Source organism: Rhinoderma darwinii, chromosome 3 (assembly GCF_050947455.1).
Source record: "Rhinoderma darwinii isolate aRhiDar2 chromosome 3, aRhiDar2.hap1, whole genome shotgun sequence".
Classification (NCBI taxonomy): domain Eukaryota; kingdom Metazoa; phylum Chordata; class Amphibia; order Anura; family Rhinodermatidae; genus Rhinoderma; species Rhinoderma darwinii.
Window position 1 is genome coordinate 89,135,432 of NC_134689.1, and position 21,682 is coordinate 89,157,113.

At 38.7% G+C, this 21,682-nt stretch overlaps 1 protein-coding gene and 1 long non-coding RNA gene across 4 annotated transcripts in view; one reads left to right on the forward strand and one right to left on the reverse strand.

The window, feature by feature from the left end:
* Window positions 1-21,682, reverse strand: part of PDLIM4 (PDZ and LIM domain 4) — a 205,442-nt gene that overhangs the window by 13,050 nt on the left and 170,710 nt on the right. For both annotated transcript variants that reach the window (XM_075856450.1, XM_075856452.1), the window contains exon 4: window positions 2,878-3,074. In XM_075856450.1, the coding sequence (XP_075712565.1) occupies window positions 2,878-3,074 (197 nt within the window). The remainder of the gene's footprint in view (window positions 1-2,877; window positions 3,075-21,682) is intronic.
* Window positions 1-21,682, forward strand: part of LOC142748981 (uncharacterized) — a 49,891-nt gene that overhangs the window by 7,414 nt on the left and 20,795 nt on the right. For both annotated transcript variants that reach the window (XR_012882350.1, XR_012882351.1), the window contains exons 2-3: window positions 4,309-4,492; window positions 8,563-8,656. This is a non-coding gene — a long non-coding RNA (uncharacterized LOC142748981). The remainder of the gene's footprint in view (window positions 1-4,308; window positions 4,493-8,562; window positions 8,657-21,682) is intronic.

Below are 21,682 nucleotides of genomic sequence, written 5' to 3' on the forward strand. Positions count from 1 at the left end.
AGACGGTGGGCGGTTATTAAGGAGTTAAAAAAAGGCTAGAATTATTTACTGACAAATTACATTGAAGGTTATAACTAATATAGCAATGAATGACGTGTAATGTATTGAGAACGGTTGGACATGATGGACCTGTGTCTTTTTTCAACCTATGTAACTGTGTAAAGAAGGAAATAAATATATGCAATTAAAATAAACTACTTTCTGTGCTATACTCCAAACTGTAATTCCAGGGGAATGTGCGAGGTGTGATTATTTGGCAAGACTGGGTACAAATAAAAGAAAAAACCTGTAATTTACCGTAAAGACTTAGTAGCTGTCTTTATGTTGTATTATCAGTATAACTGACACATAAACTGATTTTTAATGAGTTTTAAGGGGGTTTTCCATCCGATAAAAATGTATGGCCTATCCTCAGGATAAGCCATCAATAGCTGATGGGTCTGGGTCCGACTCCCGAGACCCCTACCGATCAGCTGTTTTGAAGGGGCTGCAGCGCTCGTACGAGTGCTGTTTCCCCTTAATTTCTTCTTGCACACTGTGAACCTTCGACACGCATTTAGTGGCAATTCACAGGTATTGCAGCCTTTTCTCCCATTTACTTCAATAGGATAAAAGGCTGCAATGCCTGTGAATCGCCACTAAGTATGTGTCGGACATTCAGTGAGCAAGAAGAAATAAAGGGGAAGCAGTGCTAGTAGAAGCTATCTTGAGGATAGGCCATCAATTTTTATCATCTGGAAAATCCCTTTAAGTTTAAACAAGTCTAATAATGTCTTCTACCAATACTTGACAAAACACACGAAGCCCATGAAAATACCATTTTATATATTACTTTTTCATTTGAAATAGACTATAGGGGCGGGCCAGGCATGATAATTTTCTACTTGATATCAGTTAATTCAAATAATAATTTTAAGGCTATCAGCCACGTAAAGAATCACCCAAGGTGTGTCCAAGAGTACATTCATAGGCTTCGTGAATTAAACAATCTGGATACTGTGTACAAAAACAGGAGATTCCATATGTCAGGAATAAAAACAAAACGTGTATTAAGCCACCTCGGGGTGAATGGCAAGCCTAAAGTTTACATGATTCGAATACTCCAATGCACGTAATGCAAATTTGATCAATGACATTTTGATATCTCTTTGCAATATGGAAATTGTTTTTTAGGATTTGTGGCATATACCTTTTAATACTTTTTTATGGAGTTAAATACTCCATAAAAAAGCCTTTCACTAGGAGATCATCTGGCTTTGCTGAAGCCTACCATATCATTTCATGGAAAATGTTTAAGTAAATTTGGCTTTAAGTTTGACAGTTTTCAAAATGTTTGCTACCAAAAATGACACATTGTTGAAATCTTCTGCCTGCTCTCATATATAAACTGCAATACCTCTTTCACTATTTACAACACAGAGCAAATTTCTATTGATAATTATACATTGTGCTAGTAGAAATTGTATTTAGTAAACCATATTTGGCAGTATTATTGTATATACACAGATTTCCTTTCAGTGTAAATGTATACATCCATATGATTCCGCACAGCTGTGGAGAAGAACGGACTGGAGTTTGAATTCAATTATTCTGTACAATGTCATTTTGATTGTTGATGTTCTTTCTTTTTTGGATTTGACTATAGTCACTGTTATATATGATATACTATATGGAAAAAATATTGAGACACCTACACATTACACCTACAGGAGCTTATATGACATCCCAAAGGCATTAATATGTAGTTGGTCCCCAGTTTGCAGCTAAAGCAGCTTCCACTCTTCTGGGAAGGCTTTCTACAAAATGTTGGAGTGTGTCTATGGGAATTATTGCCCATTCATCCAAAAGAGCATTTGTGAGGTAGGAGGAGAGGGCCTGGCTCGCAATCTCCTTTCTAGTTCATCCCAAAGATGTCCGATGGGGTCGATGTCAGGGCTCTGTGAGGGCCAGTCAAGTTCTTCCACACCAAGCTCATCCAACCATGACTCTATGGACTTTGCTTTGTACACTGGGCACAGTCATGGAACAGAAAAGGGCCTTCCCAAAACTGTTCCCACAAAGTTAGGTAATGTTCTCCTGCCATTTGCCAAAACCAGACTCCATTGGACTGCCAGATAGAGAAGGGTGATTAGAGTCCAGTGGCAGCGTGTTTTACACCACTCCATCCGATGCTTGGCATTGTACTTGGCGATGATAGGCTTGCTAGCAGCTGCTCGGTCTTGGAAATCCATGCCATGAAGCTCCCAGCGCATAGTTTTTGTGTGGATGTTAAGAGGAGGTTCAGAACTCTGCAGTTATTGAGTCAGCAGAGCGTTGGCGACTTTTATGCACTTACGACTCAGCACTCAGCAACCCCGCTCTCTAGCTTGACGTGGTCTACCACTTCGTAGCTGAGTTGCTGTGGTTCCTAAACACTTCCACTTTGCTATAATACCACTCACTGACTTGTTACAACGGTGGCATCCTATTACAGTAGCACGTTGGATTTCAGAGAGCTCGTTAATGTTTATAAAGGCAGACTGCATGGCTAGGTGCTGGATTTTATACCCCTGTGGCAATGGGACAGAATAAAACACCTGAACTCAATGATTAAGAAGTGTGTCTCAATACTTTTGTCCATATAGTGTATATTAGATTGTACAGACCTGTACACCTGAGTCTTCACTTATTAATTATACAACAATGTTAAAACAGGACAACTAAATATATTACTCACAAAGAACCCTGAAAAACTTGTAAACATTAAACCTATAAAGTGAATGTTCTAGCTGAATCCTCAACATACATAACAGGCATAGATGTAATATTTTCACCATTTATCATACTGATCATTACAAATACATAAATAGAAGAGTAAAGATCTGGGAATAAATGTACCTTTGTGGAGAAGAGATATTGATCCTGCTCATTTGTGATGATAGATGTGATTCTGTAGCATTGTTGTTGTTGTTTGTATAGAGTTTGGATGGATTGTTGTATTGAGTGTTGAGCATTGGTCGGACATCACTTGGACTGCTTCGTGGGGAAACTGGTGTGGATCGCCTGTTGCTAGCACTTTCCGTTGGGAATATATCCTAAGAGGTAACACATAAAATAATATAAAAAAAAGCATGGCATGGAACATTTTATTGCATTGCTACATTGCTTAGGATTAAATAACACGATGTCCAGTAGCTTCTCATACAATTTTTCTGGATGATCCCAATGTCGATTAACTTACCTTCATTTAGATCTGTAGTACACCATATGCTCATTGGGAAACTATCCTACCCTATGGGTCAAGAAACAGCTAAAGGAAGAGTTGTAGAGCTTTTAAATTACATGATATTTTTTCTCTTTTCAGCTCTAAAGCTATTCACAAAAGTCGGAGGGTTATCTCTTACTAGATAGCAGTGCATTGTGGGAACTATGATGACAGTTAAACAGGTAGAGCTAAGCTGTAAGGTCACATGTCTGACTGTGGAGTGGAATTAAACCAGTGTCTGTTTCCACGAGCAACCAGCAGAATTTTGAAAACTGCTTTGCATAAATTGGAAAGAAATGGTCCAAAAATAGTAACCTATTTCTAAGTTATTTTATTTGACTTAAATGTAAAATGTTGTATGTTAAAAAGCGGCTGTCACCTTTCTGTTTTTCATACATAGTAAGAAGTCTGTTTTTTTCAGAAATACCGAGGATGAGCCTTCCTATTTTATATCAGAAAGTGTATCAGCCCCAAGAGATGTGGTCAACGGCCTTTTGCCTTTCCTATATATTTCTTCAAAGCCTTAAAATGAGACTTTTTCTATTTCCCATTATTTTCTTGTATGTACTGACTGGGAAAGAGATTTTAGAAAAGCCCAGTAGGAGGACTGGTATATCTATAGATAATAGTACTAATAATTTGCCTCAAGGCAACTAAATAGCCTTTTCCTACTCTACTTAGAGAGTATGTATTTTTCACCCATTAGTAAAGCGTAACTTTTATTACATTTTAGCACACAGACAAGTAAATTCAATGCCCATAGCTAAGTATTAGAATGAGAAATCCCTACAATGAATGACTGGGAAAGCACTAAAGAGAGAGCTGAGAAAGACAGGGCTGCACAGGCATGGACGTCGCTGTGTCAGTTACTCCAAAAAATGTAAATGTGTCAGAGCTCCCGCATGTGCTAAGAATGGGCCACTAATGTTACATCCAGGAAAACAGGATCACCTGGACATTCTACTAAACCATACAAATGATGCCATAGTGTATGTTCTATACATATAGTATTACTACCATGCTTATTGAATATAATCAGAAATTCTCATTTTATTTTATATTAGTTTGAATCCATTAACTACGATGGACCAACGCCAACGAGTGACAGAATTACAAGAAAATTGGCACTTAACCATGCAATAAATCGAAAACAAAACATCTAATGAAGTGCAAACATACAATTCTGAACACTTGTGAGCATGTGGAATCTGTATCCCAGAAGATGAGAATAGTCACAGTAATTTCATGGTAAGAACATATCAGAAAAGTCAACATTACAGGATCACCAGCATCTAAAATAAAAAAGATAAAATCTGCAATACGTCCATATTCTATTCATATCATGAAAAAGTATCCAAGTTGACTTCATTCTGTTTTCCTCACTTTAGAAATGTGCACCATTTCCAACTCTTACAGCTTTAAAACGTTCTGTTTATTAAATTTTCACTGTCTCACTTTACTCTTGGCTGGGGAAGCCATAGAGCCGTTCTAATTCCAATCTACTAGAACAAAATCCTTCAGGAGCTATCCTAGTAGTGTTTGCCAAATTTGCATGTGTAGAGCAGTCATAGAAGATTTTAGGCTTGAGACATGACAAAGGCTTCTTCTCACACAGCTAAAGTTTTCTGAGCGCTTAATGAGAAATTCATGCAAAAACGTATTCATGAAAGGGCTGCTAATGTCCTTGGAAGAAAGAACTTGGGGTGACATTCAAACTAGATCCCTCTAATTTCTTATTTTTCAATGGCACAGAACAAATGTCAAGTGTCATATGGAAAAGATATCCATCACTTGTCCAAAGAATGAAACATTGTACAAGTAGGAAACTTTGAAAAGGAAGAAAACAATCATGAAACGATTGTGTAAGAAGTATACTCGACACATTTCTATGGGTCTGAAGCCCGGTCACCATAAGGCTAAAAGTGCGTAAGAGCAATGGAGGAAGTGTCTGCCGTCTCCCAACCGTTACACCCGCCGTAGCCGAAGCTGGAGCTACACAATGACTATTGCCACACAACAGGCTTAGTTCATAACGTATTCATTCAGTCATGTGTATGTAGAACTGACATTTTTTTTCTTCTATATGTAGCTAGGTGGGATTTTTCAGAAGAGTTAAAAAAAATGTCCCTATAAAATAAGGTTCTAAACAGTCTGCATTACTAATACACACAATTCTGCTCCAGGGAATTGTGTGACACAAGTGGTATACGCCGGCCCTGGGAAATAAAGAACTGGTTCTCAGGATTTAATGTTTTCCCACACAGCATGGCTGGATTTGTTCATTAACGTAGGTCGAAACCTGTAAGACCGGCTAGTGTCTCAAATAATTCTCCCAATCTTACTGGGATTTTTCCGGAGGATAGAGAGGCCTTGTCAACATTACTAATAACAGAGCTATGTAATAATGACTACTATTTGTATCATAGCCTTGGGTTTATTATAGTTTATTTACTTCGGTTTGTGTTAACTTTCTGTTTACTGCAGCGGTTGATAACATTTCCTTTGTAAATTTCATTAATTGAAGATAACCAATAAGATAACCCACATAGAGGTAGGGTGCTAATATGCCCATTGTGTAGAGAGTTATATGTTTGCACCTTCGCGATATAGTTATTGGGATCTTGCCTTGTAGCCATGTTTGGACACATTTTGTGTAGGATTGTTTACTCAGATGTCTACTATCACTATGTCCTTTCCCTTTCCATACTATTTATTTATGTGTCAAAGACTGCAAAAGAATGAAAGGAGGTCTGAACTGTCTTTTTATGACTGTATCCTACTTTCTACAACGGTACGTTGTTCACTCCAAACCTGTGAACAATTAAATTAAATATCATGTCATTTATAAATTACATAATTTAGAAATATCATGTCATTTGGGATATCAGATAATGAGGGTTATACTACATAATACGTGTGTAAAATATAAATCTATATATTATATTTATACAAAGAAACGCTAAAAGAAACAAAAAGTATATTATGCAAATGTATAATTCCATACAGTCAATAAACATAAGGCAGCAGCATTTGTGTGTGACAAGGTCCAGAATAACACATAACTTACTCAACAACTCCTAAAAGTATCTGAAATCCGGTGTGGAGTACGTGCTACATGTCCCTGAATAATGCAAAAGACTCATACGGCTGATGATGACAGAAGTCGTAATGTGGCTGAATCACCAAATTCATCCTAATAAGACATGGTAGCCACAACTAGCCACAATGCTCTTGTATTTAAAAAAAAAAACTAGTAAACTATGTTTTATGTGTCACATATTATGCAATGAGTATTGTGTGTAGCTGAACGTCCACGCTTGAACTGCTTTTTAATGGAAAGAGTTCCAAAATTCTGTGCGGTTTAATATCTTCATTTATTTTCATAGCAGTCAAAGCTCGATTTTCTGATCAGAGATCCAAATCCCCTTCATAGACATATATTCTGGATCTCAGTAGCCATCACTAGAGGGAGTATATGATTTTATCACATACTACTTATACGCTGCTTAATAATAAAACCATATGCAGTAAGCACATAAGCACTCCCTAGTGGCAGCGGGAATTTTATCATTCTATATCTGTCTATTCAGGGGATTTGGAACTCTGCATCAGAAAAACGGAGCTCTGACTGCTAAAAGCAGAGATTCCTCCAAATTAAAGGATATATAAAGAAATAAATCAGCACGGAATGCTGGTCCAAAAAAAGGTACATAGTTTTAAAAGGTGGCACAAGCCCCCAGCGCTACTCCACTTTGATTCCCGTGCTCTTTGGAGTAGCAATCCACCACAGCCGTGTAAACCTGAAAACGAACAACAGACTTACAAGGCACTGGGTTACTTAGATTTTATTTTTCACGTCATTCATAAAGGAAACAAATTGACATTTCAGCCAAATGGTCTTTCTCCAGACCCTAAACGTTGCTGTCACTTTGAAGCCCGATGCCTTGGAATTCTGTTGTCAGCTTTAAGGGTCAATGGTACCCCACACCAATCAGCTACTCACGCTGCCTCCGGGCACCGGGTGTCCGTTTCGGAAACAGATGGCCCCGGTCACAGAAGTCTTCAAGTGAATAGGAGCAGAGTCGCGGTTCTGCAGCACAGCCGCTATGCAGTGTACGGAGCTATCTGCTTCCGGCACTGAACACTGCATAACATACGGTCCACGGTGGCAGCCGGAACACTGATAGGTGTGGGGTCCCGTTGTCGGAACCCCACCGATCATATACTGATGATCTATCCTGCGGACAGGTCATAAGTATGAAAAACTGGTCTGTGCCCGGACAACCCCTTTAAAGAAATATAGCAATAGTAAATTTGTAGTCCAAAAAATATATGTATGGCAATACCATTAGCTCATGCTTATCTGATATTTCCTTCAGTGTTAGTTGCTGGGGTGGGAAGTAACTCAGGCATGATCAGTGAATGAAGCTTAACCACAGTGCCTAAAAAAGAGTCTGAGGAAGTCTGAAATCTCCCCTCTCCTGGTCTCATTACATGTTCAGGCTGTTCACCCCATGCTTTACACTGCCACACTGACTGTTCAGATTGGCTGCAGTGTATTGGGACAACAAGCACATGTTCTCCAGGACATCAGTGCATGTTGAAATGATTTCCCTTAGAGCAAATAAAAATGATTTTAAACTACAAGAATCTAAACCACCAATGAGAATAAGATTGTTAGGAAATTTCTACATATACTAAGGAAAATGAGTCTGAATAAGGGGTAACCCTGGAGTCCCTACTGCAGGCTCGGTAAACCCAATACAAAGTTATAAACTGTATACAGATCAGATTTCTCAAAGCTACAGAAAAACTTACAGTACAATGGTGTATCATACAGTATGTATGTACATTTTTACATACACCTCATGTTGGCTCTATCCTCCGATCACACTGCTCCTTGCGTACAGTACACAGACTCCATCTTCTATCCTAGCTATATCTGTCCACTTGCTATTACTTAATTTATATTATTAGCCTGATTTTTTATATAACCAAATATTCTGATATATTACATAGCAGTAGTGTATTATATTAGTCGTTTCATATTTCACAGCTATACTACCATTTGTACCCAGGAACATTTGCTTTGGTTTTGCTTTTGATTTACTAAATCTTATTTTAATATGTCTGTGCCAGATGATGTACAGAAGGTGGAGTGTTTCTGATTAACGGTGACCTCTATTTAATGGCACACCTTACTGTAAATCCCGGCTATTGTACTTATATAATGTTCTGCAGGTGCTCGCCCTGCCCAGCAAATGCTAACAAAGGAGTTGTTTTTTTTTGTATTTTTCTTAACAAATCCACTTTTTTAGGTTGACCTAAAGGAATCGGACAGGTCCAGTACATTGTGCATAAGGCTGGAGCTACACAGTGACATGTGAGTTGCATGAAAATGACAGACTCAAGGTAAATCTATTATTCTCTATGGAAAACTACAATCGTAGTATCGTTCTAACTTGAGCATGGTTGGAAATTTTTGCAAGAATTACAAGGTTAGGCACAACTTTTGTTACCCATAGGGAATAATAGAAGTTGTATTATTAACACAACTTTAAGTAGCCCAGCCCCAGAAGAGACAGATTTAATGAATTTTAAAAAGATGGTGTGGACAAGAGCCCAAAGTTTATCATGTAGCTTAGAAGAACAAAAATAAATTGACGTTCCATTGCCCATGGTACACAGAAAAAGCATGTGCCCAGCAAGCATATCATGATCGCCATCTATCATTAAAAGAGTCCCATCTGCACATCCTCTTTTCTGTTATTGCCGAATGAAGCTGTGGGCAAAATGTGGGTTTGCATGAATGCAAAAATGCATCTGTCTGAATGGGGCCTTAGGCCGGAAGTCTTGTGTGCATGTACAGAAGTGGCCAAAACTGTAAGTATATGGTAAAATCTAACTTTTCATTCAGACAGACAGCCAGACAATTTTAGTACTTTAGACTGGTTTTTACCGCATTATTAAAAAAAAGTATATTAAAATATCTGGAGTTCTTACAAGCGGTACTACAAGTGCTAATTATAGGGACATTTCCTAAAACTGTTTCTTTAAATTATGAAATGCTCCGACAATCGTAGCAAAAGCTGCACATGAAGTGGATCATTTTTATAGAGACATTATTGACCACCTGTGAAGTACATATGAGAAGCTAACAAAAGAGGAAAATGTTTCCATATGGGAAAAATGTCTGCATTGACTAAGTCTTGGGATTACGGAACCATTTCTAGCAGAGATCTGAATCACAGATTAAATATTATTGGTCTGAATATTAAGAAGTAAATCTTCTAGGATGCTTCAGGGAATTTCTCTCTTTAAATAAAGATGAATGAAGTTTTTCACATGGTCATTCAAGGTCTACGAAGAACACATTGGCCCATATTTGCTAATAGTGGCATATTTTACGACAGTCAATGTATTTGGCGAAATTTGAACCAAATTTATTAAGCAGTGGTCGACTGATGTTTGCTTTGAGCAGACGTAGATTTGTGCCATATTATTTTACTATATATATTTAAGTGCCTTCTGTATTATGATGATACAATATACCCATGTCAAAATGTGTATTGCTAGGTTCACAGAACTGGTCAAAAATTCCAGAAGCAATAGCACAACATGGTATGTCTTCTGGTAAAATGACAGACAACCTGATGGAAATCCTACGGAACCCATTAAAGTCAATGGGTTCCGTCAGGTGCCGTTAGTGTGCGTCATGCAATGGCTTCGGCACTTCCCATGAAGGAACAGAAAAATTAGACAAAAGGACGCAGATGTGAATTCAGTCTTAATTGTAATAATCTGGTTCTGCACATCAAGATAGGGATTTTTTCTTTAGGTTTTAGGAGAAAATTGGTGGGGGTAAAGGGTTATTGTTTTGTTGTTATAAAAAAATGTTTTAAATCAATAAAAAAATATCTGATTCTAAAAATGCAGGCACTGAGGAAGGAAAAAACAACAATTCAGGTCCATTCCCACTTCACAATTATTTACCTTCAGGCTGTTGCAGCATTTTACAGCAGTGACCAAATATGCGTGAAAATTATATTTCAGAATTGTATTCCTACGCGGCTTCACAGAGATAATCTTTACCAGGACACATCGATTTTTAAACGTGGTACCGCAAAAACATGGTTTCCCCATATGAGAAATTCTAGAAATATTACCTAGACCTGCTTCATTAGAAAGAAACTGGCCTGTGATTGTCGTAGATATTAATATATACCTGGCAATAATTTGTTTTTTTGCAAGTTAAAAGCAGTGTTGACCACAAAAAAACTAAAAACTCTGTCAAATTTTTCCTTGACTCTGCCTCCATCACAAGGATGGTGTCTGACAATATTTTGGTCACGTCATAAATATTCTTCTAGTTTTCTTTGAATAAATCCTGTATACTTTTCTTATCATGACTGTACAATCTGCTAGGGTGAACGTGCGCCATACTGTCTGTATTCATGTAACTTCAGGTGGTGCCTGTGACACGAGAGACTTGTTTACTCCATGTGACGCCCATCAATGGTCTTAACATCATATATCAGCACTTGTCAAAAAACAAAGCAAATGCAGATGAATCATGCAATATATATTTCCTGGAATATACTAATAAAATGTACTCTCCCTCAGTCCATCAGGACTGTCAGCAAATCAGGATGATAAATGGCTGTAAAGCAAACAACATTATATGTGGTATTTTGTAGGAATAAATAGTAACATTTAACGTCTGGAACAACATAAAACCCTGAGATGTTTCCAATGCTTTTCTCACTATTTACCACTTCTGTCAGCCATGGATTTTCTGTTAGACATGGATTACATTCTTATTAGGATATTGGCCCTCAACTAAGGGAAGACTGGATATGTGGGCAGACACAGACTGAATCTCATTGTAAATTCCCTGGCTCACCATCAGCCGGACAAGAGATTACCATAGTACAAGATTCCTGGAGCATGAAAAATGTGATGAGCTTATAAAACGTATGAAAGCTTCTCAGGACAAATAACAATCCCATCTTGTATAGAAGCATTTCCTCTCCAACTATAGACAAATAGAAAGCAACATGTTAGGCTTCAATCACATCTGCGATGGGACTCAGTTCATGGGTTCCGTCGGACCTTTCCATCAGGGGAACCCATGAACGGAATCTAAACTGAAACAGACGGAAACCATAGGTTTCCATTTGCATCACCATTGGTGACGTATACGGTGCAAATGGTTTCCGTTTGTCACCGTTGTTTAAGGGTTCCACCATTTTGACGGAATGAATAGAACAGTCCACCACGTATTGATTCTGTGAAAACAACGGAAACCTTACACAACGGTGACAAACGGAAACCATTTTCACTGGATCTGTCACCATTGAAATCAATGGTGATGCAAATGGAAACCTACGGTTTCCATTTGTTTCAGTTTGGATTCCATTCATGGGTTTCCCTGACGGAAAGGTCCGATGGAACCCATGAACGGAGTCCCGATGAAGATGTGAACGAAGCCTAAGCAAATAACCACAAATTAAGTACTTACAGGGGTTGTGTCATAATAGACATTTATGGCATGTCCTCAGGAAATGCCATAAATGTCTGATAGATGCAGGTCCAAGCTCTGGGAAACACACTTGTGTCTCAAAGGGGGTCCCCTGACCCGTCTGGTGATGCGGCCGCTGAATCCAGGTGGGCAATCAGTGCACAGCAGGACAGGTTTCCGATAACAACTGTGCTCGCTGAGCTACGCTGTTTGCGTAACTCTCATAGGTTAGTCAAGAAGGATGCTTACACCTAAATAAGGTGCTAGATCATGGCCATTCTTAATATTGTTATAAATAAAGTGTGGGCTTCTGGGGGGGGGGGGGAGAGAAAATCATGTGTAAGCAACTATTGAGACATGGAAGAATTTCACAACTAATATAATATATGGGAAGATACAATTTTTCATCTAAAGTTATTTCAACATGTGGTTGCTGAGTTTTTCCTGTCATTTTTTAGTACCGGTAAAGATAAGACTAGATCTCCTTCTTTCTTGTTAAAAACCATTTTGGATATGTACACACATAGAGTTGTGATCCACTTAAAACAATACTGCTAAAGCTAAAAATAGAGCTATTGCCCACAGTGGAGGCATCCATACCCAAAGCCTAACCTGCGTTTTCCCCGACGATTGGTCAATCCACGGATGTTTTTTTGGCTGGCCACTACTGCAGCCTACCTGTGTGCTTAGGGGGTTGTCAAGACCCACTTGGGAACCTGTATACGGAAGGACTAGTTATCATTCTCAAGATTGGGGGTCCCATCATTGGATCCCCACTGAGCAGGCATTATGGCATAAATAATATCTCTAAGTGCTACTGTATGCATTATTTTCCCACTGTTATTGCTGCTGTCTACTCATGACCGGTAGAAGTTATGACATAACAGACTATACTGCCATTTATACCAGATCTTCTGTGACCTATGTCTCTTATTAGATGTGCATTTTAACCATCCGTATTCTGCAGCATTTGCTGTGTATACCATTCTTGTCCATATCACACCTGGTTTTGTGGTCTCATCTATTTTCCATGAGCTAGCTGTCACTTTTATGCTGATTTTTCCTAGAGGGAACAGGCAGTGTCGTTCTCCATGTGTCACTCGATTCAGGATACAGATGTTCACAATTGACACGTACATCGCATGTAATGCCATGAATAGGAACACGATTTTTTTGCCCAGAGAATTCCCCTTATTCCCTTGGGTCAAGTTCAGACTAAACAGTGAGTGGGTAGCATGAAAATACAAGTTCTCTATCCAAAGCCATTGAAGCAGTCTTTCCATTCACTCCCTGGCAGAAATGCCTTTACTCACAAATGAATAATATTTTCCAGTAGCTGAGATCGTCCTTCTTGTTTTTTCTGAATATCTTTCTTTTTTTCCATTTCTCGCCATAATGCCTGGAATTTCACCTGGGCTGACACCGCAAAGCAGTAATATTCCTTTAATCTGGCATCTGATAGTTTGACAATTCTGAAAGTCTACTCCTATTTACAGCTATGAGCTGCTTCAACCACCCCCCCCCCCCCTTTCCACTCTCATTTTGCAAGACTGGAGACAAAAAACTGAGTGGAGATTAACCATTTAGAAGAATCATCTGGTTAAAATATATTTTAGATTAGAATATTTTATTTTAGGTGGTTACTTTTTCCACTCACTTAATCTCTAATTGAACAATTTAATTGTAGAAGAGTGGACATCATCCAAATAAGAAAGACTTAGATTGCAAGTCATTGAAGGGGCTCCATCCGGCTGGCCCCCAATCAACTGTACATCCAAGAAAAGTAGAGGACGCCTATATGCAACAATCTGGGACTACGCTGGTGGTATTTTCACATTAAATCTGTCAGATCTCCTGGCATGTCTGTTTTAGTAAATACTTATACAGTATTCCCCATAAAATAACAATTCTGGAGTATCTTTTCATAGAACTCTGCTTTGTGCCATTCCTCCTAGAAATGTATTGCTAAACTGTTTGTTACCATTCCCTTTGTCAAGGTCCTTTGGGTAGGTCCTTACACAGTCTTAAGGTACTTTTACATGGCCCGACTTGGGCCATGTAAACGAGTGCCGCTCACTTGCTTCTTTCACAAGGAGCTAGTATGGGGACGAGCGATCGTTAGTCCGATCACTTGTCCCCATACATTATTATCATGTCGGCAGCACATCTCCCTGGGAGATGTGCTGCCAACAACGATAATATTTTCAGTATTTAAAACGATACGATCAGCAGATGAATGAGCGTTTGCTCATTCATCGGCTGATCGTTGCCCCGTTTACACAGGGCAATTATCTAGATTCTAGAATGAGGATTCTGTGAATGCTCTTTTGCCCGATAATTGGCCAATGTAAAATTGCCTTTACACTGTCAGCACTGATTGGATAATGTAGGAATTTTTTTGTCAATTTTGTCGTACACTCTCAGGAGGAAAAATAGATGAATGGCACAATGCAAACTTCTAAAAAAACATGCTATATAATCATCTTTTCTTTGGGGGGGGGGGGGCGATGCAAGTGTTTACTAAAGTAGATATTTCAGGAGAGCTGACAGTTCCTGTATTTTGTGAAAAAACAACCAGAAGTCTGCATGACAGCTTGAAAAATCAGATTAAGCCATGCCAAAACCTTAAAAGGACTGAAATAAAACTTGGGGGTCAGTCAGACGGAGCCCCGTCAAGGACTTGCAATTGAAAGGGAATGTCTTTATTTGTATCAAACGACCTCAGGGTCATTGGGCCTCACGCATGTTAATTGTTCTATCAAAAATGTGTCAGTGTTGTCCATAGCAACCAATCAGATTACCTCTTTAATTAATATACAACTGCTCTGAAAAAACGAAATCCCAAACCTGATTGGTTGCTATGGGCAACACTGACACTATTTTTAAAAATAATTTTTAAGCTTGAGGCCCAGTAATTATATTTTAATGGTAGGGAAGGAGCTGCATTGTATCATATCAGCTGCTGTGGCTTTCACAGGGTTAGTTGCTTTTCATTTATCAATACAGCAAGACATATAGTTCATGGTTCTCTGCGGAATATAAGTTAATATTTTAGCTGCTCAAATAAATATACAGTATATGAATAATAGTAATACACCCAGTCATCCCTATAGATCAGTCTTCTGCTTCTAAAGGCAATTGAATCCACATGCTGCGATCTCTCAGGTTGCCAAAAAGAAAAATACACAAATGGCCAAACTAAATCCTCAGTTGGGTTTTAAATCTGTAACATTTTTAATATGCTGAGCAAATGTAACTTATTCACAAAGTGCTGGTCTGGGTCAGAATAAATGTGCCTATTTTTATATACCTGTATGTTACATTATAATTATACTCTATGTGGTGTTGTTTTTAACCCATTAAGGGGTCATCTTATTAGAGACAACCCCTTTCGTAATGCAGCCGATGAGGCAATCACCACCAACAAACAGCTAATATCCCAAGGGGGGGGGGGGGGAGTCATCTCGGAAAAGGTAGCCATCCAGATAAATGGCAATCCATATAATATGTTACATGGATGGCTCGAGCCCGCCTGAACAAAGGCTCATGGCGATCCCCCCCCCTCTCTATGATGCCCATATGCCCTTGTAGGTTGTATGTACAGGGGTTGTCTTCTTAAGACAACCCAATCTGAGGAAAAAGCTAATTTTGGCCTTTACCCTTTTGGCCTTTGACCTGTCACATTGAACATGGTGTCCTATCTGCAGGTAGCATGTTATAGAGCGGGAAAAACTGAGCAAATTGATATAACGTTTTTGGGTAAATATTCAATTTAACTTGTAATTTTATTCCTTTAAATTCCTGCTTATTCTGGGCTTAAGTGTCCAGTGGGCAGTCCTACTCAGTGATTGATTGACAAACCTGTATAAGGCTGTATGAGTGTGCAAATAACTGTCAATCACTGAGTAGGACGGCCCACTGAGAAGGGATTTAAAACTATAAATAAAAAGTTAAACTGAATCTTTTCCCAACAACGTTATATCAATCTGCTCACCTCCTCCTGCTCTATAACATGCTGCCAACAGATTGGACGCCATGTTCAATGTGACAGGTTCCCTTTAAGGACTGAGGGAATTTTTATCGTTTTTGTCTCCTCGCATTCTGTCAGCCATAACTTTTCTTCCGTTTTTTTGTAGGACGAGTTGTAGATTTTTTTTAGGCGTCATTTTCAGGTAAATACTTTAGCATTCAATGTATATTTATTTGTTAAAATGGCAGACTGAATTAAAAAAGCAATTCTAATTTTTTTTTAAAAAATTACGCCATTAACTTTAATAAAAGTAATAACGAGTCTCAAGATACGTTCATGTTTTTATGGTTTAGTGAGTTTTATGTAATACAAATTATTTATTTAAAAATTAATATTTATTGTAGTATTTTTTATTTGCAATGTTATTTAACCCCTTCCCGCTCCTGGACGTACTATTACGTCATGGCAGCTGCATCGTTCGCGCTCCATGACGGAATAGTATGTCTCGGGAGTAACGGCCGTTTCGGCCGTCCTCCCGACACATACAGGAGCTGTGACAGCTGCTGTCTTGTTCAGCAGCTGTCACAGCTCCTACAGCGGGGCACTCCTAGTGCAGTGTATTAGAATTGCGATCAGGGCCTCCTGCCCTCAAGTCCCCTAGTGGGACAAAGTAATAAAGTTAAAAAAAAGTTAAAAGAAGTTGTGTAAAAATAAGAAAATAAAAGTTTTAAAAGTATTAAAAGTAAAAATCCCCCTTTTTCCCTTATCAGTCATTTATTATTAATAAAAATATATAAATAAACAAATAAACTATACATAATTAGTATCGCCGCGTCCGTAACGGCCTGAACTACAAAATTATTTCGTTATTTATCCCGCACGGTGAACGCCGTAAAGGAAAATAATAATAAACCGAACCACAATCACAATTGTTTGGTCACTTCACCTCCCAAAAAATGGAATAAAAAGAGATCAAAAAGTCGCATGTACCGAAAAATGGTAATGATCGAAACTACAGTTCGTTACGCAAAAAATAAGTCCTCGCACGGCTTTATTGATTGAAAAATAAAAACGTTACGGCTCTTAGAATAAGGCAACACAAAAAGTAAATGATTGTTTACAAAATGTATTTTATTGTGCAAACGCCATAAGACATAAAAAAAACTATAAACATCTGGTATCGCCGTAATCGTATCGCCCCGCAGAATAAAGTGAATATGTAATTTATAGCGCACGGTGCACGCAGTAAAAAAAAAAGAATAAAAAACAATAGTAGAATTGCTGTTTATTAGTCACCACGTCACCTAAAAATAGAATAAAAACTGATCAAAAAGCCGCATGCACCCCAAGAAAACTACAATGCATTCCTCAAGGGGTCTAGTTTCCAAATTTGGGTCACTTTTGGGGGGTTCCCAATGTTTTGGCACCACAAGACCTCTTCAAACCGGACATGGTGCCTAATAAAAAGGAGGCCTCAAAATGCGCCTTTGCTTCGGAGGCCGGGGCTTCAGTCCATTACCGCACTAGGGCCACATGTGGGATATTTCTCAAAACTGCAGAATCTGGGGAATAAGTATTGAGTTGCGTTTCTGTGATAAATCCTTTTGTGTTATAAAAAAAATTGTATAAAGAGGATTTTCTGACAAAAAAAAAAAATGTACATTTCACCTCTACTTTGCTCTAAATTTCTGTGAAACACCTAAAGGGTTCATAAACTTTCTAAATGCTGTTGTGAATACTTTGAGGGGGTCTAGTTTCTAAAATGGCGTATTTGATAGGGGTTTCTAATATATGGGCCCCTCAAAGCAACTTCAGAACTGAACTGGAACCTAAAAAAATAAATAAATGAGGCAATACTTCGCTTCTTACATTATACTGATAATGAGCCGTGCCCACCCCGAGATGACCCCAGTTTTGACCGTTTGTATAAACGGAGACCCCTATTAGACCGTTCCAGTGCCCGGTTTTCCCAAGCATACACCCCCGAGAAGTGTATTTCTATTGATGAGTCCCTGGTACATTTTAAAGGGAGGGTTCAATTCCGCGAGTACCTGCCGGGTAAGAGGGCAAGGTATGGCGTGAAGATGTATAAGCTGCGAGAGTGCATCCGGGTATACCTACAGGTTTAGGCTATATGAAGGAAAGGCCACCCCCAAACCAGACTGCATCCTGGACTACAATAGGTACATGGGAGGTGTGGACTTGTCAGATCAAATCCTGAAGCCCTACAGCGCCATGCGGTGTGGTATAAGAAGATGGCCGGGCACATCATACAGATGGCATTGTACAATGCGTACGTGCTACGTCGATGTGCAGGCCAGACGGGAACTTTCCTGGAATTTCAAGAGGTGATTATCAAGAACTTAATCTTTAGGGACCAAGAAGGGGGGGCACCCAGTACTTCTGGAAGCGGGGCCACACGCATCGTACCAAGGCGGCAACACTTTCCAGGAGAAGTTCCCCAAACTGGCAAGAAGGGAAAAAGTCAAAAGAGGTGCAAAGTCTGCTATAAGGGATGACACAATATATCAATGTGACACGTGTCCCGAATAACCAGAGCTATGAAAGTCAGTTTTAAAATTTATCATACATCCCTTGGTTTATAATTTACCCCAATTTTACTTACCCTGATGCACTCCGCACAGCTTATCCCCCCTCGTGTTTCCCCTCTGAGCCCTGCTGTGTGTTCAGGCAGCTGATAACAGCCACATGTAGGGTATTGCCATACCCGGGAGAACCCACATTACAGTTTATGGGGTGTAGGTCTCTGGTCAAAATGCTCACTACACCTCTAGATGAATGCCTTAAGGGTGTAGTTATTAAAACGGGGTCACTTCTTGCGGGTTTCAACTGTACTGGTTCCTCAGGTGCTTCTGCATACATGACTTCGCACTAGAAAATCCCCAGTAGGCCAAATGGTGGTCCTTTCCTTCTGAGCCCTCCCATGGGCCCAAATGGCAGTTTATCACAACAAATGGGGTATTGCGGCACTCAGAACAAATTGCGCAACAGAATGGGGTATTTTGTTTCTTGTGAAAATAAGAAATTTTCGGCCAAAACTACATATTATTTGAAAAAAATTATTTTGTTTTTATTCCCAGCCCAATTCAAATAAGTTCTGTGAAAAAACTATGGGGTCAAAATGGTCACAACACCCATAAATGAATTCCTTGAGGGGTGTAGTTTCCAAAATGGGGTCATTTGTGGTTGGTTTCTATTGCTTTGATACCTCTGGGGCTCTGCAAATGCGACATGGCACCCGAAAACCAATCCAGCAAAATCTGGACTCCAAAGAACACACAGCGCTCCTTTCCTTCTGAGCCCTTTCATGGGCCCAAACGGCAGTTTATCACCACAAATGGGGTATTGCCGCACTCAGGACAAATTGGGCATCAAAATGGAGTATTTTATTTCTTGTGAAAATAAGAATTTTTGAGCTAAAATTACATATTATAGGAAAAAATATATATATTTTTAATTCCCAGCCCAATTCAAATAAGTTCTGTGAAGAAACTATGGGGTCTAAAAGGTCACATTACCCATAAATGAATTCCTTGAGGGGTATAGTTTCCAAAATGGGGTCACTTCTGATGGGTTTCCGTTGCTTTGATACCTCTGGGGCTCTGCAAATGCGACATGGCACCCGAAAACCAAACCAGCAAAATCTGTACTCCAAAGAACACACAGCGCTCCTTCCCTTCTGAGGCCTCCCATGGGCCCAAACGGCAGTTTATTGCCACAAATAGGGTATTGCTGCACTCAGGAGAAATTGGGCAACAAAATTGAGTATTTTGTTCCCTGTGAAAATAAGAAATTTTGATAAAAAATTACATCTTATTGGAAAAAATGTCATTTTTTTAATGTCACAGCCCAATTGAAATAGGTGCTGTGAAAAAACTGTGTGGTCAAAATGCTAACAACAACCATAAATTAATTCCTTGAGGGGTGTAGTTTCCAAAATGGGGGTCACTTTTGGTGGGTTTCCATTGCTTTGATACCTCTGAGGCTCCGCAAATGCGACATGGCACCCGAAAACCAATCCAGCAAAATCTGGACTCCAACAAACATATAGCGCTCCTTTCCTTCTGAGCCCTCCCATGGGCCCAAACGGCAGTTTATCACCACAAATGGGGTATTGCCACACTAAGGACAAATTGGGAAACAAAATGGGGTATTTTTTTTCCCTGTGAAAATAAGAAATTTTGATCACAAATGACATTTTATTGGAAAAAATGACATTTTTTTCATTTCACAGCCCAATTCAAATACGTGCTGTGAAAAAACTGTGCGGTCAAAATGGTAACAACAACCATAAATGAATTCCTTGAGGGGTGTAGTTTCCAAAATGGGGTCACTATTGGGGGATTCCTACTGTTTTGGCACCTCAACACCTTTTCAAACCTGGCATGCTGCCTAAAATATATTCTAATAAAAAAGAGGACTTAAAATGCACTAGGTGCTTCTTTGCTTCTAGGGCTTTTGTTTTAGTCCACAAGCGCAGTAGGGCCACATGTGGGACATTTCTAAAAACTGCAGAATCTGGACAATACATATTTAGTAGTGTTTCTCTGGTAAAACCTTCTGTGTTACAGAAAAAAAATGAATAAAATTGAAATTCAGCAAGAAAAATGAAATTTGCAAATTTCACCTCCACTGTGCTTTAATTCCTGTGAAATGCCTGAAGGGTTAAAAAACTTTCTAAATACTGTTTTGAATACTTTGAGGGGTCTAGTTTTTAAAATGGGGTGTTTTATCAGGGTTTCTAATACATAGGCCCCACAAAGCCACTTCAGAACTCAAGAGGTACCTTAAAAAAAAGGCTTTTGAAATTTTCTTAAAAATATGAGAAATTGCTGTTTATGTTCTCGGCCTTGTAACGTCCAAGAAAAATAAAATAATGTTCAAAAAACGATGCCAATCTAAAGTAGACATATGGGAAATGTGAACTAGTAACTATTTTGGGTGGTATAACCGTCTGTTTTACAAGCAGATGCATTTCAATTCTGAAAAATGCAATTTTTTCAAAATTTTCTCTAAATTTTGCAATTTTTCACCAATAAACACTGAATATATCGACCAAATTTTACCACGAACATGAAGCCCAATGTGTCACGAGAAAACTATCTCAGAATCGCTTGGGTAGGTTTAAGCATTCCGACGTTATTACCACATAAATTGAAATATGTCAGATTTGAAAAATGGGCTCTGAGCCTTAAGGCCAAAACTAGGCTGCGTCCTTAAGGGGTTAATATGATCATTAAATGTATTTAATTATTTGTGACATTTATTTTTAGTCCCATTAGGGACAGAGCAGCAGTAGTATGGCTTAGGCTTTATCCACATGGCCATACTACGGCCCCACGTGCTTTAAACTGGATTGAACAAAACAAAAAAAATTTAAGAACTAATAACTCTAGTAAATATAATATATGTAATGTAATTATCAGATTGCTAATGAGGCAAAATATACGCAATTCCCACATTACTATAAACAAAAAATAATATAATGTCATGAGTGATTTTACTATCTGTAACAATTAACTTTTATTAATATACATTAGGAAGCTTAGATAGTGAACTAAAAACCTGACAGAGCTCTATGTTTAAATAATCCAGTCTATTAGAGGTCTAAGATTCTGCTAAACGGCAGTAGAGGGTAAAGAAACAGTAAACTCCACCTAGAGATGTGTCTGCACACCGCATCATTTATATTCCAACCACATAAGCACTCGTCGTGATTAAGACATGGACTCACAGCTCTCTGACATGTTTCTCTGTGCTCACGGATATAAGGGCAATGGTGTATTATCTTCATATTCTATTTATAATAAAGTAAAGCCAATTCAAAGGATACAATCAATATGGTTTCACTTCCTGGTGTCATTGTTATATAAATGTCTGACGCAACTTTTAGGGGAGAATACCTCCATATAGATGGCATGCGATC